General features: G+C 35.0%; 1 protein-coding gene across 2 annotated transcripts in view; it reads right to left on the bottom strand.

Annotated features, from left to right (window-relative positions):
• Window positions 1-21,144, bottom strand: part of PTPN9 (protein tyrosine phosphatase non-receptor type 9) — a 104,518-nt gene that overhangs the window by 32,374 nt on the left and 51,000 nt on the right. Inside the window, exons 5-8 of one of the 2 annotated variants that reach the window (XM_037833352.1) lie at window positions 20,658-20,763; window positions 5,576-5,686; window positions 3,448-3,514; window positions 3,186-3,333 (exon numbers count right to left, since the gene is read on the bottom strand). In XM_037833352.1, coding sequence (XP_037689280.1) covers window positions 3,186-3,333; window positions 3,448-3,514; window positions 5,576-5,686; window positions 20,658-20,763 — 432 coding nt within the window. Of the gene's footprint in view, window positions 1-3,185; window positions 3,515-5,575; window positions 5,687-20,657; window positions 20,764-21,144 lie in introns of both variants that reach the window. The other variant, XM_037833351.1, reaches the window with a different exon arrangement.

Raw genomic sequence — 21,144 nt, 5'->3', positions numbered from 1 at the left:
TATATACCCTATACTGCATAATAAGGAAAGAACTGAAACTGTGGACTGTAACCCATAATAAATTTTGAAATTACCTATATAACTGGTTGTTGAGCTGTACATCGAAAGTTAACATATTTCTGTATGTATGCTATATTTTACAATGATGGAAATAGCTTAAGTGTGGAACTGTGACCCATGACATTCTTTGAAATTTTCTCTCTAACCACTGCTTAAATCGTACTTTGAAAGTTATCACTGTTATGTACATACGTTAAAGTTTACAATAAAAAATGCAATAAAAAAAGATGCAAAAAAAAAAAAAAAGATGAACAAGAAAAAAAGAGCTAACTGCTTACCTACCATACATTACATTAAAGAATATTACAAGCACTTTAATTATGCAATAAATATAAGAAACAGCTACAAGAGTTAAAAATGTATGACTACAGGAAGTGGAATTAAGGTAAGACTAGAAATTGCTATTTATTTTGTTGCATTTTTCTTCGGTACTGTTTATTTTTTAAAAAATTATTTGCATGTATTAGTGATCAACAAGAAAAAATATTTACAAAGACCACCCATATAAAAGAATCTATAAAGTTCATGGGCAGACATGTATATGTAAAAGGTATAAACAAATGGACTGTACAGAAACATCATATTTATACTAGTGGCTGCTTCTGGGGAGTGGGAAGAATTAGAGTGAGGATTAGAAGGGATTTCACCTTTATAATGAATTATTTCCTACATATAATAAAAAAAAAAAATCTTGAACCAAATATGGCCAAAATATTAACAACTGTCAGTGTCAATTCTGGTCATAGGAACATAGTTGTTTGTTATATTACACTCTGTACTTTACAATATTTTTTAAAATGCCCCCCTTCCCACACAAATATGCCCAGCTGATTTTTGACAAAGCTGCAAAAGCAATTCCTTGGAGAAAGAATCCCCTTTTCAACAGACATCCATAGGCAACAAAAGTGAACATCATTGTTTTGTATGACTGCGTGGTCTGTGAATATATCTCAATAAAATGAAGATAAAAAAAAAAAAACAGTGAATAAAAAAAAAAAAGTGAACATCAACTGCAACCTTACACCTTATACAAAAATAACTCAAAATGGATCATGAACTTTAATGTAAAATATGAAACTATAAAACTTTCAGGAAAAAAAAAACAGGAGAAAATCTTCAGAATCTAGGGCTAGACAAAGCGTTCTTAGACTTGACACCAAAAGTATGATCCATAAAAGGAAAAACTGATAAACTGGGCTTAATCAAAATTAAAAATTTGTGCTTCACAAAAGACCCTATTTTTTTTATTTATATATATCAATGTGCTGCAGAGCTAAGTGGGATTCTATAAAAAAAACAAACTACAGACTGGAAGGAAATATTCACAAATCACATATCCAATGAAGAACCAATCTTTAGAATATTTAAGAACTCTCAAATTTCGTCAGAAAAAAATCCATTTAGAAAATGGGCAAAAGACATTTCACCAACAAGGATATACAGATAGAAATGAGCACATGAAAAAATGTTCAACATCACTGGCCATTAGGAAAATGGAGATTAAAACCACAATGAGGTATTATTATGCACCTATCAGAATAGCTAAAATAAAAAAATATGACACCGAATTGCTGGTGAGGATGCAAAGAAACAAATGCTGGTTAAGAATGTAGAGTGGGACAGACACTCTAGAAAACAGTTGGGCAGTTTCTTAGAAAACTAAACATACAATTACCAAATGACCTAACAATAATACTTGTGGACATTTATGTCAGAGAAATGGATAAATTTCAGGTTCACACAAAACCTGGACACAAACGTTCATAACAGTTTTATGTAATAGCCAAAAACTGAAAACACCCAGATGTCCCTGAACAAACTGGTTAAACAAACGGGAGTACATCCATACCACAGAACACTACTCAGCAATAAAAAGGAATGAACTATTGATACATTCAACAACTTGGGTCAATCTCCATGTAATTATGTTGAGTTAAAAAAGCCAATCTCAAAAGGTTACATACTGTATTTATATAGTAATTCTTGAAATGAAAAAATTATTTGATTGGAGAACAATTAGTGGTTGCCAAGAGTTAGGACGGGGAGGGTGTGGGAAGGAGGAAGAAGTGATTATAAAAGGGCAACATGAGGGATTCTTGCGGTGATGGAACTAGTCTGTGTCTTTACTGTGGTGGTGGATACACAAGCCTGCACATGTGATAAAACTGCAAAGAACTAAATATATACAAATACACAAAAAGAAAAACTTGGGAAATCTGAATAATACTGGTAGATTATAAAAATGTCAATATCTTGGTTATGATATTACACTATAGTTTTAGAAGATGTTGCCATTGGAGAACTCTGGAAAAGATACATGGGAACTGTCTGTATTATTTTTTACAACTGCATGGTGATCTACATTCATCTCAAAATAAAAAGTTTAATTAAAAAAAAATACCTCTATTTTTTCAGCAGTGTAAGAAAGAAGACAAAAAGCGGGAAAGCCTCTTGGCCAATGGGAACCATGAGCAAGAGTGAGTATTTTGATGTCTATTTAATACTACAGAATTCCAAGGGAAACATAACTTGTTCTGTATAAGTAGTTCTACAGGACTTGGTGTAAGGCAGAGGACTAGAGCTGGTGAGGGTTCTGGGTCCTGAAGTGGGTGGAGGGGATTGCACTCATTCAATAAAGTGGCAGAACTGAGAAATCTCATAGGACGGGACGTGGTTCTCTGATAGTAACACAACAGCGGGTTCAAGTGATGCCAAAGGAAGATCCAAAATTCACCTTTTCAATGGGGGGTGAGGGGTGGGGAGGGAACGGAGCACAATAAAAATGACATCTCAAGGACCTCACAGCAGTGAGTAATTGTAGAAGCACCCAGAGCAAGGTCAGGAATCCTCAGGACAAGTATGCATTCTCTTAGAGCTGCCTAGCAGATCCCCCTGACCCTGCTTCATGGTTATTTCCTTGATTCAGAACTACAGGAGAAAAGATTGTCCAGTTGAGAAAGAGATTGGATGTAAAGAGGGGTCCTGAGTTGGAGGAGAGAAACTAGAGATGCTCCTCATTACAAGGAAGAGCCTCCCTTTAGAAAACGAAGTGTGAAGGAGCTGTTGCCAGGGCCTGCTAGAAGCATCTTCCTAACTGATCCTTAGCCCAAACCTTTCCTACTTACATGGAACAGTGGAATGTGCCAACAGGGTTCTCACGACGGATGTCTTCGTATTCCTCATATATCCCCCGCTTTTGTCTGGTGTTAACATAGTCCACCAATTCTTGGATGGTCATGGCGTGGGGACCTGGAACATGCACCGAGTCCCAGTCTAAGGCAGGAGGGAGGGAGAACAGGATGATCTCATCGAAGGGATCTGGGTGGCCGTTCACCTGGGGTAGGAACTGGAAATTCCAACTGGCGAGGTCAATTTTGACGTACCCACCCAGGTTTTCCGGAAGGCACTCCCTGGGCAGGTGCTGGGTGACCTCAGATGTCTTCAATATCTGAATCTGAAGGCCAGAAAGAACCATGTGAGTACTGGAGGTGAGGGTGGGGTCAAAGATAGGAAAGACAGAGAATAACTGCATAAATCAGGTTTGGGGAATAGAATGAGATTTACTTGAAATACTAGGTATACTAGTAAAAGAAGTGGACCACATATCATCTACCTGGGATTGAAGTTGTAGGATTTCCCCAAACAAAGGTCTAATATCCCAGAATGCATATAAAATTCTCTTCTGGAATTAGGGACCCTGAAACATACCTTCTAAGAAGAAGGAAGAGTGCACAAAGTGTTTATGCTATTAACAAGGCTTCCCAGTACCATCTCAGATTGGTACTCTCCTTTTTGATCACTAAGAATGCATAGGTAATAGCTATTTTTGTCAACCCCTATACCCAATTTTAGACCAATTAGTTTGTGTTTTATTCACATGGTATGGTTGTTCTAAAAGATAGATTTCTATGAACATAAGACAAGACTAGCCACCCAGAAGCAGGGCAGCCCAGGAAAAAATGCTAGATAAGTAATCATAATACCTAAATTCTGCTTTCTGCTTGGACAGTCATGTTGGACCAATTAACCTTGGAATATGTGTAGAATGGGAATGCTGCTCCTTCTAAAAGCTTGCCACTCTGTCACCTCTTCCTGGAATGCCCTCCTTTCCTCCTCTGCCTCTTCAAAGACCAGCTCATAGATCACCTCTTGTGTGAAGCCCTTCCTGACTGCCCAAGCCAGTCAGTCCCCTTTCTCTGTGTACTGCAAAGCTGTGGCCCTCTGCACATGTCTGTGCTTCCTATCAGGACCATGAGCAACTAGAGAGTAAGGATTAATTCTCTCTTAATTCCCAGGGCTCAGTTCATGGACTATAAAAGATGCACTATATATTTTGGGTTTATACATGTTTGTATATGACCTACAATTCAGGTGTGAGAACCTGCCTATGGAGTTCTCTCAAAGAGTTACTCAGGAAAGCTGTCTCTCACCTTGAGTCACTAAGTCTCAAGTAGCTTCCACAGAAATAAACATCTTCAATTTCCTCTTTCCAATCCAAGTTGCCTCAGCTATAAAGATTTGCATTGTTATATTCATATACCCTCATAACTTACTAAAAAAATCGCTGGTAATATTTCAAAAGAACAACTTCATTATCTTACCCATTACAACAATGTTTCATATGCCCTTTCTTTCAAGGGCTGCAATCAGTAAGTGAGACCATAATCCTTCAGTCCTGGAACCTCAAGGGATTATGATAGAAATAAGATAATTTTGGACAACACATTCTGAAATTAGGGAGCAATGACTTGTTTTAAGCGAAAATACCAGGAAAAAAGAGATCAGGGAGGAACTCTTCTCCCTCACCCTGGTGGTCAAGGGGACCTTAATGGTTTTTCCAATTGAACAAGTTCAAATACCAGTTCAACTAATGCAATTATATTAAAAGTTGTTAAGTGTTGATAACTGTACTCAAGGTGGTTACATAAGCAAATATCCTTGTTCTTATCCTGGAAATGTACCAGGAAGTATTATATCTTAATGAGCATGAAGTATACAACCTACTCTCAAATATTTAGATGATAGATAGGCAAAATGTTAAAACTGGTGGATCTAGACATCTGGGGGAAGGAGGGGTATGCTGGAGTTTGTTGTAGAGTTTTCTATTATTTTCGCAACTGCCCTGTAAGCTTGAAATTGTTTCAAAATAAAAAGTTTGAGGAAAAAAATGTTAATAGCCTTCATAGCACTAGGCTCAACTTTGGAAGTAATAGCCACCCCTAAGCTAACCATTGGACTCATTCCTTCAGAAATTTTTTACACAAGGTGTTGTGGAATGGGAGAGCCAGACAAACCATCTCCAGCTCCTAATTTCAAGGAGTTTATAGCAGAGCGAGAGAAGAGCCTTACTGAGCTGATAATGAATAGAGTAGAGAACGTGAGTGGAAACACTAACAGAAGCAGAAAGTCGGGAGGCATTTTTTTGAAGGTAGAAAACTAGCTGGAAGAATTGTGACAGTAGAGATGGGGGTGTATCTAGCCTTCTCCCAAATCAGATGAAGCTAGTTTGCCTTACCCTCTCTCGGACTTTATCCTTCAACAGGAGGCTGATAATAGAATAGGGCACTCGGAACCATATCGGTGCTCCCACGATCAGCACCTTCTTCAAACGAGCCGGGAATGCTCCCTGTGGAGACCACACATGAGGATTTAAGGATACCAGTTACTCAGCTATAACAATGTCCTAACAGAACCTGTGACTGTGCAAGTCCAAAATTTAGGTTTTCTGCTCTTCTCCCCATTCTTACCCAGCAGGGGGAGTCAACAGCCTAATTCAGGTTTTACTTCATTAGCCAGAGAAAAGGTAGTTTATAAAGAAATAAGGATATTAAAAGTTGATTTACTTTTTTTTCATTATTGTGGTAAAATATACATAACATAAAATTTGCCATTTAGCCATTTATGATTTAGTCTTAAAAGTTCTGACATTATGTTCTTGTCAATATAAGCTTTATGGATCAAAAACTATTCTGATTTTTTTTTTATTATCAGCAGTTGGCCTACAAAGCACACATACATGCCTCTCAAAAATTCTGATTATTAAAACTTTGTAAAGGAAAAACCAGATCTTCCTAATAGTATAGCATGAATAACATTGGACATGAAACATTTGTGTTTTTCAATAACCCTTCTTTTACTTTGAAACCTATGTATTTATAATGATTTATTTTTTCATCTATCTACTTATCAATGTTCAATCAATAAATAAGATCTAGCGGGCATAAGGGCAAATGAGGTCTGAAAGAAAGAAGACATCTGATCCGCACATGGCATAGGATGAAAAACAGTTCATTTTTCCTGAGTCACAGCATTCAGTTTTTCAATATTCCAGGTTCTCATGGGCAGTGTTACCATGTAATGACATTCTAACTGGGAAGAAATCATTCCCCAGGAATATACATTTATTAAAGAATTGTGGTTAAGTATTTTCTACCTCTTTCTTACTATCCTTTTTACCATTTTCAAGATTCTCAATTTGACATGCCACTTTCTGCTACTCTTTAGTTCTACCAATAATAGGGGTCCATAAACACTATAAAGAATATACAGCATCCAGAACAGAATTTTCCAAAAGCCTCTTTGCTTAAGTCTGAGAAACTAACTTTCTCTCAAAGATACAACAGTTTATTCCAGAGCCAAAACAGCCAAGGCCTCTTTAACTGCCAGATGAAAAAACAACCTGTGTAAAAACCTTGTGACTGACATTCCCTTTATCCAGTGTATGGATAGAGGAGTAATAAAATAATATATATATGTATATGTGTGTGTGTATATATATATAAACATATATATATATAATGGGGGGAGGGTTAAGGAGTATAATATGTTTTGGGTTTTCTTTTTTACTGTTATTTCTTTTTTTTTTGGAATAATGACAATGTTTTAAAATTGATTGTGGTGATGAATGACAACTATGTAATGAAACTGTGAGCTGTTGACTGTATGGTGTGTGAATGTATCTCAATAAAATTGCATTTAACAAAACAAAACAAACAAAAAACTAATCTGGATATACAGACCAATGGAATTGAACTGAGAGTTCAGAAATAGACCCTTACATCTAGGCCAACTGATTTTAACAATGTTGCCAAGTCCACTCAATTGGGAAAGAACAGACTTCAACAAATGATGCTGGGAGAACTGGATATCCATATGCAAAAGAATGAAGGAGGACCCCTATTTCACATCATAAACAAAAATTAACTCAAAATGGATCAAAGACCTAAATATAAGACCTAGGACTATGAAACTTCTAGAAGAAAATGTAGGAAAGCATCTTCAGGACCTTGTGTTAGGCAATGGTTAATATTCTTAGACTTTACACCCAAAGCACAAGCAACAAAAGAAAAAAATAGATAAACGGGACCTCATCAAAATTAAAAGCTATTGTGCATCTAAGGACTTTATCATGAAAGTGAAGACAACCTACTCGATAGGAGAAAATATTTGGAAACCACGTATCCAATAAGGGTTTAATATCCAGAATATATAAAGATATCCTATAATTCAACAATAAAAAGACAAAACAACCTAATTTAAAAATAGGCAAAAGACTCACATAGACACTTCTCCAAAGAGGATATACAAATGGCTATAAAGCACATGAAAAGATGATCATTAGCTATTAAGGATATGCAAATCAAAACCACAATGAGATACCATTTCACACCCACTAGAATGGTTACTATTAAAAAAGAAAAACAGGAAATAACAAGTGTTTGGAGAGGATGTGGAGAAACAGGAATACTCATTCATTGCTGGTGGGAATGTAAGTATGGTATAGCTGCTGTGAAAGGCAGTGTGGCAGTTCCTCAGAAAGCCAAGTATGGAATTACCATATGACTTGGCCATCCCACTACTAGGTACATGCCCAAAAGAACAGAAAGCAGGGACTCCAACAAATATTTGCACACCAATGTTTATAGCAGCATCATTCACAATTGCCAAAAGATAGAAGCAACTCAACCCATGAATGGATAAACAAAATGTGATACATACATACAATGGAATATTATTCTGCATTAAAAAAGAATGAAGTTCTTATTCATGCAACAATATAGATGACTTTGAAGACATCATGTTGAGTGAAATAAGCCAGACACAAAAGAACAAATATTGCATGATCTCAGTGATATGAAATAATTAGAAAAAGCAAACTCATAGAGTCAGAATCTAGAAAACAGATTACCAGGGGCTGGGTTGGGGGTAAGGAATGGAGAGTAAATGCTTAAATTGTGCAGAATTTCTATTTGGATTGATTGTGAAGTTTTGGTAATGGATGGAGGTGCTGGTAGCACAACATTATGAATGTAATTAACAGCACTGAATTATATATGTGAAATGTAGTTAAAAGGGGAAATTTTAGGTTGAATATGTTACTAAAATAAAAAAAAAATCTGGAGAAACCTGTATTTCCACTTTCATAGTGAATACAAAATGATAAAAAGGGGAAGCCATTACATCTGCTTCCTCAGAGCAAAGAGCTACAGACGCAGGCTAGCCCACTGAAATGACTGTATAGCACCCTCAAATACTGTTGATGGGACTGTAAGTTGTTAACACTGTCTAATGAGCACCTGGCATTACATATCCTTAAAAACATGCATACTCTTTCATCAATAATTCCATTTCTGAGACAATATCCTAAGGAATCTACTGGGGAGAAACAAAAAGATTTATAAAGCAGAATATTTATTGCACCTTTATTTTTGATAGTAAGAAATAATACTTTAAAACTAGAAAGGATATTTATGTCAGAAAATGGTAGTGGTAAAAAAAATGATATATGATATAGCTTATAATAAACTATTATATAACTTTAAAAGGAAGAGTTCAAAGAATTTTTACAACTTTGGAAAGTGCTTACAATATGATCTTAAACTACACTGGATCAAAACTATAGACAATCTTAATTTTGTTTAAAAAATTATACACACACATATATAGCACAGGTAGAAAAAACTAAAAAGAATTATATCAAAAATTTAATAGCACTCATATCTGATAAGTGGGATTATGAGTTGTTTTAACTTTATTCTTCGTATTTTAATTCTACAATACTTTACATTGTTTTTTTTTAGACCTCATTTAGATTTTTTTATACCCTTTGTTCCACTAATTCTACTTCTAGAAATCTACTTATGCAAATTATTTGATGAGTAAACAAAGATTCGGATATAAAGATATTTACTGAAATCCTATCAGGTGGGAAAAAACAAATATCCAATAATATAGAAATGGTTAAATAAATTATGGTAAACAAAGCCTATTATTCAGTAATTAAAAGTGTTTGTAAAACAAATAAAAGTTATTAGAACCTTCTGTACACTGAATTTGCATAAACATAATTAAGGTCACGTTGAACAACATCTAGAAATAAATGTCATACACCAAAATGTCAACAGTGGTTATTTCTGCATGATAATATTAAAGGCAATATTTATTAATATATATTTCTCTGAGTTGTCCAAAATATCCTACAATGAAATTTTTTCTGATTATAGCAGTATTTTAAATTATGAAAGTCAAATATGAAAAATACAAATAAAAATCAGCATAATGTATAATAAAAATTTGATTTAATATGTGTATACACACTCTGTGTGTGTGTGTATATATATATCTTTAACATAGGAATAAACTTTCTAAGAAACATGTACGATAAATGAAAAAATATTTTTTAAAAAACATTATTGAAAAACATTAGAAAAGCATTTTCAAAAGAGGCATAGCATTTGTGGCTGGGAGAAGAAAACATTGTAAAGATGTTAGTTCTGGCTAAATTACTTTATAAATCCAACGTATCCAAATAAAATCCTAGAGTGCTTTATTTCCCAGGACTTGACAAAATGACTCCAAAGTTCATGTAATGAAAAAGTGAAGATGATTCTTTTTTTAAAAAAATCCTCTCAAAAGATTTATAATTTAGAAAAAGTAATTGCCTTTGGGGAATGGCACTGGAGTATCTAAGGCAAGGAGTAAGAGATTTCTCCTTGAATTCCTATATAATTGCTTTTATAATTTAAAAGAAATCTAGTTATAAAGCAAAGTTCATTTTCAGTATATATGTTATGTATCAGTAAAAAAATTTGCATGAAGACACAAAAGTGCATGTAGAATAATAAAAGTGCAAAAATAGTCAAAATTTAAAAACAAAAGAATGTGGGGAAGCTTGTCTTACAAGATAGCAAACTTTAATATAAGGTTCTACAATAAATAAAAGAGTGCATGTGTTGGTCTACTCAGCTAGATCAATGAAACAGAACAGTAATCCAGAAATAAACCCACCTGCATATGGGAATTTAATATAAGATAATGGTGTTACCCCAAATTAGTGGGAAAGGATGGATTAGTTAATAATATTGCCAGGACAAACAGCTATTTGAAAACAAATTATTTTATCTTATTATGTATAATAGATAATATGATACATATCATATAATATGTAATAATATATATCATATTGTATTTAAAAATTCAATGAAAATTTAAAAACAAAGTGGTTATGACACCAAAGAGCTGAACAGATTATAAATTGGGGAAAATGCTGGTAACATATTCTTTTTGTTTGTTTTAAATGTTATTTTATTGAGATATATTCACACACCATAAAATCCATCCAAAGTATACAATCAATGGTTCATAATATCATCACATATTTGTGTATTCATCACCATGATCATTTTTAGAACATTTGCATTACTCCAGAAAAGGAAAATAAGACCCCACACATCCTATACTCCTTACCCTCCCTCTTATTGATCACTAGTATTGCACTCTACCCAATTTTAATACTTACAATAGAGGTAGGTTAACTAAGACAGTGTAATATTATCAGAGATTGATATATAGATTAGTGGAACAGAACAAAACTTCCAGAAGAAGATCCATACAAACACAGGCAACTGATTTATTTTTTGCTATATAGTGGTAACATATTCCTAATGATATTCTTAACAAGTCTTATAAATCAATAAGAGAGAAACACTTTGATAGAAAAATGGATCACACAAACGAAAAGAAAAATTTAAAAAGAAACAAATTGTCAATAAACATGAAAACATGCTCAAGCTCATCAGTTATAAGAAAAACACTAAATAACAACATGAATATGATTCAAAACATGAATAACAAATCAAGGCTGATGAGACTGATGAAACAGCCTGCTCATAAGAGTGTAAACGTGAACTAACTTTTTAGAGGGATAGTTAGCAATATGTATCAAAATTTTAGATACGTATACACTTTGACTCTAACAAATTCACTTACAATAATTTATCCTGAGGAAATAAGTGGTTAAATATGTAAAAATGTATGTAAAATGTTCACTGAAGCCTTTATAACAACACAAAAAAACTGGTATTAATCTAAATTTTCTTCTGTTTGGTAATCCATAAAAAAGAACACTTAAAAAAAGATGAGAGAAAAAAATGAGGAGCCATATGTACTGACAGTGAAAGATAATGAACACACATTAACTAAAAAATCGCAAGTTACAAGCAGCGGATATAGTACAACTCCATTTTTGTAAAGAAACACACACCCATTTTGAAACACTGTAGATATATACTCTAGTTTCTTTATACTGATAACCTCCAAGGGATGAGATTATAAGTAATAAGTAATATCTTAGCTCTGTCACTATTACCTTAAGAAAGACCTGAAATTCTCTAGGACAAAGTTTCTAGATCTACAAAATGGAGTCAGTAATAGTACTACCTCATTGGAGTGATATAAGAATTAAATAAGTTAAAACACAAAGTAAGCATTCAGTAAAAGTTAATTATTACTTTATAAGTGTCCACATCAAAAAATTTTTCTTTTAACCAATGAGCCATGTATTTCATAATCAGAAAAATAAAGATTTATCCTTTTGGGGGAGGGGGGGTAAATTCCACATTGTCTGGTCTAAATGGTTCATCTAAAAAAATAATTAAACCCTTAAGAATCCATATGGTGGCAACTAAAATAGGCTATGACATTTTAAAATATAAAATCAGACTTCTAAGAAATTTACAAAACAGGGAAAATTTATTCAGAGTGATTTAAGAAGTCAAAGATTAATTTTTTTATCCCAGTGTTATATTTGGATCCAAATCCTCATCATAGTATCTGCTGGAAATTAAATAATACTAAATAGAATTCTGAAGTGTGAGACTTTGCATTAAATACAAACTTCTACTTAAAACATTTATCAGAATGAGGATGGTAGGAAACTATTCAAAATATTATCTGTTCCCAAAGATAGAGCAACCAACTCACTAGTAAGTACAAGATAAGGATTCTAAGGTAATAAGACTTTACTTTCAGGCTACTGCTACTTCTGCATTTATATAACAAATAATCGATAATATTTCACAAGTTTGAACCAAACAGATGGTTTAGAAAGGAGGGCACACCAATAGCAAAAGAGCATTTGAAATAAAGATACAACTTTGTTAATACTTAAAGGAGTACAAGGTAGAAAAAATTAAAATGAGGAATTATTTTAGAATTTCCAAATTCAAAAAAAGAGAAAATTTATAGAGCTCAGTGCTGGGATGGTTCAAGAAAACAGATATACTCATACTTTTTCATGGCTTTGCAAACTGTTTTCCACTTTTATGGAAGACAACTGATGGTATACAAGAGATGCAAACCATAATCTCGAGCCAAATAATCCCAGTTTAGAAATATTTTCTTAAAATAATTTAAAAAGCTAAGATGATCACAATATTATTTAAATTTCAGAACCACCTGAATAATACAAAAAGATGGTTAGATGGTTGATTCAATTATCTATGACATATTAACTTGCCACGATACTGTGACTTTGTTAAAACTAACAGAAAGTCTAAATCGGGGATAGGAGAGACTATTCAATATGTAAAACTGGGGAAAAAAACACTTATATATATGGGAAAAATTGGATTCCTACACTCATATCATACTCAGAAATCAACTCCAGATGGATTAAGGTCTTAAATGACAAAAACAAAATTTTAAACTTTTAAACAAAAATAGCCGTGAATATACTTTTTTCAGACACTGGAGTAGAGAGGTATTTAAGATACAAAATACACTAACCAAAAAAGAAAACACAGACACACTTAACCATATTAAAATTATATTTATATAGATAAAACAATGAATTAGTAACAATATATTAAAACAAAAAATCCATAAATGGACAAACAAGAAAATGGGTAAAAGCAATAAACAGACATTTCATAAAAGAAGAAACATGTATGTCCAATAAATATATGAAGAGGTGCTTATCTCATTAGCAAGAAAAATACAAGTTATAGCTGAAGATACGATTCAACTGCAAAAAAATTAAGAAGTCAGATATTACCAAGTACTGGAGAGGATGTGGATCAACAGAAATTTTTACACATGGCAGGTGGGTACAACCACTGTGGAAAATAATTCAGCACTATGTTTAAAACTGAATCTTTACAAACCTTATGACACAGCAGTTCCCCTGCTACACGTATACCCTAGAGCATGCATTCTGAATGGGGGTGATATCATCCCCAGGAGGGTGAAATTGGTTGGGGAGAATGAAAAAAATCTTACTCTTTTTATATATAAGGCATATAGTCACTACATAAAGAGATATACAGAATATCTGTGGTATTAAAATTTCATTGGAAGAGGAACAATTAGGGGGAAATATCTTAAAAGGCTCCATAGGGAGGCAATAATGAAAAAAAAAAAAAAAAAGACTGAGAAACACTGCCTTATAGACACTCTCACATGCCCGCACTGTTAATAATAACAAAAAATCAGGGGAAAAACCCAAGGAAAAAATCAACAGAAGAGTAGATAAATTGTTGTATATTAATCAATGGAACATCATATAGTCATGAAAAGGAATAAATCCCAGCTCAATACCATAACATGACTTTTAGTAATACAATGCTGAGTTAAAAAAGCAAGTACCAAAAAACAACATACAATATACTACCCTCTACAAAGTTCAAAATATGTAAATATTATTTAGGCCACATATATCTGATAAAACTATTTTTTAAAAGGCAAGGGACTGTGTGAGACCAAAGGAAGAGATGTTGTTTATTTGGTAGAAAATTTATACTTTCTGTAGCATGCTATATAATTTAACTTGTATGGTCAGTTTATTCAAACACCATAATTACATGGAACCTGGAATAGGGATGAGATTTGGTTGGTTTGTACAGGTTAGTGTGAAACCCCGTGTTCCGGTTTGCTAATGCTGCCGGAATGCAAAACACCAGAAATGGATTGGCTTTTATAAAAGGGGGTTTATTCAGTTACACAGTTAAAGTCTTCAAGGCCATAAAGTGTCCAAGGTAACGCATCGACAATCGGGTACCTTCACTAGAGGATGACCAATGACATCTGGAAAACCTCTGTTAGCTGGGAAGGCACATGGCTGGCATCTGCTTGCTCCTAGGTTGTGTTTCAAAATGGCATTCTCCAAAATGTCTACATCAGCTTCCAATGGCCATCTTCAAAATGTCTCTCTCAGCTGCAGCTACTCTCTCAGCTCCTGTGCATTCTTCAAAGTGTCCCTCTTGGCTGTAGCAAGCTCGCTCCTTCTGTCTGAGCTTCTATAGTGCTCTAGCAAACTAATCAAGGTCCATGCTGAATGGACGGGGCCACGCCTCCATGGAAATTATCTAATTGGACTTATCACCTACAGTTGGGTGGGTCTCATCTCCATGGAAACACTTTTTCTGAGGGACATAATACATTAAAACTGGCATACCCCAATACATCCCAGAATAATTTGGGCAGAGAATAAAAAGTATTTGCAAAGCCCCCTTGAGGGCCTAGAGAAAAATGTGGAAACATTAAACTTCCCCACCCAGGGAACTCCAGAAATTTTTGCAAACATTAGGGACTACCACTGTAGTAGGCCAAGTCCTCAATCTTGGGGCTTACCCTTATGAAGTCTGTTACTGAAAAGGAGAGGCTGAGCCTACTTATAATGGTGCCTAAGAGTCTCCCCCAGAGAACCTCCTTGTTGCTCAAATGTGGCCCCTCTCTCTCTCTCTCTAAGCCCACTAGGCTGGTAAACTCATTGCCCTCCCCACTACGTGGCACATGACTCCCAGGGGTGTAAATCTCCCTGGCAACATGGGACATTGTAACCAAGAAGTTAGGATTTAAGGACTGATGATGACTACTGAATCATTATACAGATATTCCTTTTTACTTTCTGGTATATTATAGTAGACAGAGGGAAATATCTGACCTGAACTGTAATCCAGCTGCCTTAATCTCTGATAATGACTGTATAGCCCTTACCTTGTGCCTTTGTGATTGTAAAAATCTTGTGACTAACCTTCACTTGTACCCATTTATCCAGTTTTTCTACTTTAGAATCTTATGATCACTAAAGACAGCCCCTAATGTTAATTAATGAATGGTCGTGGGTCAGCCCAGAATAACCCACCCCAAGTCCAAAGTTATCTTGATAACTAAAGCTGTATCTAACCAAAATGGGCCTGCCTGACATGTGCAGTTGCTTAGACTTCAACCTACAAGTCACCTATACCTCATTATAATACTAAAAATCATGCCCATCATCATGTTAAGGCCTTCATTTTCTTAAGTTCTATGACTAAGCATGTAATCAATCTGTGCATGCTCAACAATTAGATAATTTCTAATTACATCATCTGGGGCCATTGTACTCATTATCCTAAAATCTGCCCATCTTTTGATGCTATAAAACTATCAGAATTTCTGTTCAGGGAGACAGATTTTGGACCAACAGGCCATCTATTCTCCTGCTTCACATCTAGCAATAAACTCTTTCTCTCTTTGAAACCCTGTTGTCTCAGGAATTGGTCATTTGAGTGCCTTGGGCAAAAGAATCCACCGCCTTGGTCGGGTAACAACATGACTCCCAGGAATGAGCCCGGACCCAGCATCATGGAATTGGGAAACACTTCCTGATCAAAAGGGGGAAGAGAAATTAAACAAATAAAGGTTTAGTGCTGAGAGATCTCAAATAGTGTTGAGAGGTCATTCTGCAGGTTATTCTTCTGCATTATATAAATACCTTTTTAGTTTTTAGAGTAATAGAATAGCTAGAAAAACACCTGAAACTGCTGAACTGTAATCCAGTACCCTTGATTCTTGAAGACGATCATATAACTATATAGCTTATATGGTGTGACTGTGTGATTGTGAAAACCTTGTGGCTCACTCATACTACCTTTACCCAGTGTATGGACAAATGAGTAGAAAAAAGAGGGATAAAAAGTAAATGAATAACGGGGGAAAAAGTAGTATGAGATGTTTTGGGTGTTCTTTTTTATTTTTATTTTTATTCTTATTTTTTGGAGTAATGAAAATGTTCAAAAAATTGATTGTGGTGATGAATGCACAACTACATGATGGTACTATGAACAACTGATTATACACTTTGGATGATGGTATGGTATGTGAATATATTTCAATAAAATTGCTTTTAAAAAAAAGGCAAGGGATAGGCCCCCTCTCTAATCAAGATGGTAGAGTGAGATGATTTAGGACTCCATCCCCCGACAGCAGCTTTGAACAACAAGCAAGAACTGGCAGAAATATCCTTCTCAAAACCCCAGAAAACAGCTAAAGGATTGCAGTAATAGGGCAAAGGCAGGGGTCAAGAAAAAGGCCTCTTGAAAGCAGAAGGATTTAGTGGTGCCTTGGCTGGCCCCTTCCCCACCTTTCACTGGCTCAGAATAGAGCCAGACCATGCCTCCAATGCAGATCCTTGTTCCCAGTTCCAGAGGGAGCAGAGTAATCTTCATGTACATGCTGGGAGCATGTATGTATGAGTCAATGTGTCTGGTGGTGGCCTGAGGGACTGGGTGACCACCTGGAAGTTGTGCTGTTAGTTTAAGAGGCAGTTCATAGAGCTCTCCTACAGAACGCTGTGGGAGAGTAGTCAATTGTGCTGTCTGGAGCAAGGAACTGCTGGTTGTAGAACTCATAGTGCAGTACCAGGACTGTGAAGAAATTATGTCCTAGGGAAGAGGGGACATTTATATCTGTGTAAACATGAGCATTCCTAGGAACACACACAAATGCCTAAAACAAGAGACATGCACAGAAAGGATAAGGGAGACTCCTATACTGTGGCCTGGTGATAGTCTCTTAATTCTTTGTATGGGAATGCCCTGAAGGAGGTCAATCTGCAAAGCTGGGAGAGGTGTTTTCTTTTTTTTTTTTTTTCTCCTTTTTATTTTAGCTCCTGGCATTCAGAGAAAGCACTGTCACAACACTAGCTGAACACAGCTTAAGAAAACGATGCCTTAGAGTCTAAATTCTATTAAAATATCGATATGCCCAGGTTTCAACAAACGATTACAAAATATACAAAGAAACAGGAAACAACAGTCAAGGCAACAGAGAAAATCAAAGCATTAGAAACCATCAATGAGGCAGACCAGACTTGACACACAAAAGACTTAAAAAAAAAAAAAAAAGGTGCTAGTATGCTCAAAGAGCTAAAGGGAACATGGTGAAGAACTGAAAGAAATCAGGAAAATTACAGATGAACACAAAGAGAATATCAACAGTGATGGAAATCATGAAACTACACAAAGCTAAAGACCACAGTAAAAAAAATTAAAAATTTCCTAAAGATAAATTTCCTAGAGGGGTTTAACAGCATATTGAAGCTGGTAGTAGAAGGAATCAACAAACTTGAAGATAAGACAATTGATATCACCCTGTCTTTGAAACAGAAGGAAGAAAGAATGAAGAAAAGTGAACAGAGCCCGAGGAACCTGTGGAACACCATCAGGCATACCAAGACACACATTGTGGGAGCCTATTCAAATAAATAATGGCTGACAACTTCCCAAATGTAACAGAAGACATGAATATACACATCCAAGATGCTCAATAAACTTCAAACAGGATAAACCCAAACAGTCCCATGCTACAGTTTATTATAATGAAACTGCCAAATGCCAAAGATAAACAGAGAATCCTGAAAGCCAGCCACAAGACAGAAGCATACTGTCATGTACATGAGAACGCCAGTAAGCATAGTGTCATGCTCATTTCTCACTGGAAACCATGGATGCAAGAAGGCAGTGGAAGGACATATTTAAAGTGCTGAAAGCAAAAAACTGCCCACCAAGAATTCTATATGTCTTTCAAAAATGAGGGAAAGCGATTAAGACATTCCCAGATAAACAAAAGCTGAAGGAGTTCAAAACCACTAGACTGGCTCTACAAGAGATGCTGAAGAGAGTTCTGCAGGTTGAAAGGAAAGGATAATGGACAATATATTGAAGCTGTGTGAAGAAATAAAGGTCTCCAGTAAGGATAATGAACTGGGTAAATATAAATGCCAGTACTATTTATTTTTGGTTTGTAACTCCACTTTTTACTTTGTACACAATCTAAAAGGCAAATGCATAAAATTAAGGGTAAATCAGTGGTTTGGGTTCAGTGTATAAACATGCAATTTGTGACAACAACTATATAAATGAAGGGAGATGGAGGGTATAGGAACATAGCTTGTATATACTATTGAAGTTAACTTGGTATCAAAGCAAATGAGATTGTTACAGATTTAGGATGTTAAATTTAAGCCCCATGTTAACTACAAAGACAGAAATTAGAGCACAAGTTGCCAGGGCTGGGGGACAGGGAGAATGGAAAATTAATGCAAAATGGGTATAGGGTTTCTGTTTGGGGAGATGGGAAAGTTTTAGTTCTGGAACGTGCTAAGGGTACTGCAAGATAGCAAATGTGATTAATTTCACTGAATAGTATACTTAGAAGTGGGTGAAATGGGAGAATTTATGTTGCATGTATGTTCCCATGATTAAAATAAAAAGGAAAAAAGCAACTAAAAGAGACAATGACAATTAAAGGCAATCCAAGATCCTGGACAGTATCTAACAAGGGAGGAGGAAAAGGCTCAAAAGTACATTACAGGGACATAAGAAAAAAATGGAACACAGACTGCAAGTTTTATATCAATGTTAAATTCCCTGAACTTGGTGACTGTACTCAAGGTGGACACAAAAGTGAATAGCCTTGTTCTTAGGAAATGTACATGGCAGTATTAAGGGTTCAAGGAAGATGATGCACACAACCCACACTCAAGTGTTCAGAAAATGGTCTGATAGAATGATGTATAAAGAGATGGATAGATAGAATGATACAGCAAACGTGGCAAAATGTTAAAATTGGTGGTCCAGGGTATCTAGGGGGAGGCGGTATGTTGGAGTTGTCTGTTTGGAGTTTGTTATTATTTTTGTAACTGTCTTGTAAGTTTGAAAGTATTTCAAAATAAAAACTTTTTTAAAAAGAAGAAGAAAAAAGCAAGGGATGAGAAACACAGAATTAAGGAAAGGCATTACCTCTCTAGGAAGACAGCTAGGGAATGGGGAACAGAAGCACATAAGTTAAAAATTATTAACTATTAGTAATGCTCTAGTTCTTAGTTTGGGTGGGGGTTTCAAGGGTGTTCATCATATTATTTTTAAAATAAAATAAGAGGGCCTTGAAAGGGCCAATGATAAGAGCATGTCATCATTAATACTGTTAAACCTATTCTGTGTACCTGAGCTCTAAAACAAAGAAGAAACTACACATTTATCTACTAACATAACAATTATGTATACAACTTAAAGGAGATAGTTAAAAAGGTATTCAAAAATATAAAGAGCTATATTTCAGTGCTGAGGATAATTTTTATTGTAAAGTTGTAATAGTAAATAAACACTTCTAAAACTCTTAACTCAATAGTACTCTCAAGTGAGGTCCTGGAACAAAGACTGCATAGACTCCCAGACCAAGATTTTTCAAACTACAGTTGTGACTCAGTGTGTCCTGAAATCAATTTAGCAGGTAATGGCTAACATTTTTAAAATATGAAATAGAACAGAATAATCAAAGTGATTAAACATAGTAAGGGTAAAGCTTGTTTTGTAAGACTTTTGTTTTGTTTTATAAATAGGTACACATGGATCTACATCCCCTTATACTCAATTCCAAAATCTAAACAGCCCTGAAAACCTTAAGTTTTCTTTATAAATTTGGTACCAAAATTCATTAGGCAACAAAATCTGACCTGAAATGTCACAAGGCTATTTATTTATTGCCTTTACTTTCTCCCACTCATTATGAATAATAATATATTTAATTACAGAAATATTCATGTATCTTATTATAGAGTAGATATAGGCCATGTTATCTAAATATTAAAGAACACCTCTGAACCTAAAAATTTGGGAAGAGGGATTATGGACCTATGTATACGTCACTACATGAATATATACTGTATGTGTATAGATAGGGTATATACACTTCTGTGCATCTTTCACAGACACCGGCCATATCTAGGCCTCCATTGATTCTTACTTTATAAAGCTCCAGGAAAGGGATATCCAACTTTTATGATTCATAATTTTCCATGCATTTAAAATTTTAATTTTTCCCATTTCACTTTTAAGACTATTTCTTGTTCTGAGGAAGCAGGTATCAGTCATCATTTACAGGTAAGCTCTAAATTAAACATAATGTCTGACATTTACATCATTACAAAATCTCCTCCCTCCCAAACAGAAAAACCTAATCATCAAAGGAGAGTTGTGTGGGCCTTCCCACAGCCTTACCTTCAGCAGGTTTAGGACTTTCTTGCCAAGATCCAGCTCAAAGTTGGCATAATTTGAACCGCACATGTCATAGATAAACACCAGTCCATTTCTCTGAGTTTCAAAGCTATAAATCAACCATTAAACAAATACATTTCTAATTAATAGAACGGATGAGACAGGTTGAAAGCCTATGGCAAAAACAAAGACATGAAGAGTATGGCACACATCCAGGACCAAAATAACTACCTCTCTGAACAATGATCTTAGAAAGATGGTTTCCTTGGTATCTGCTACACTTATCAATGCAAATTTACCCAGATTTATCCAGGTGCCAAACTCCTAGCTTGAGAATGCTCCAGAGCAACTCGATTATAAAAAGCTGAATAGTTTTCTCCCACCCCTCTAAATCTGCCTATCTAAATGCTATACATTTTCCACAGCTCAACTTGAAAGTTTCCTCTTCCATGAAGTTCTCCCTGATAACTATAATCAAATATACTACATC

This window comes from Choloepus didactylus, chromosome 4, assembly GCF_015220235.1.
Source record: "Choloepus didactylus isolate mChoDid1 chromosome 4, mChoDid1.pri, whole genome shotgun sequence".
NCBI lineage: Eukaryota > Metazoa > Chordata > Mammalia > Pilosa > Megalonychidae > Choloepus > Choloepus didactylus.
This window is presented reverse-complemented; position numbering and strand designations above follow the sequence as displayed.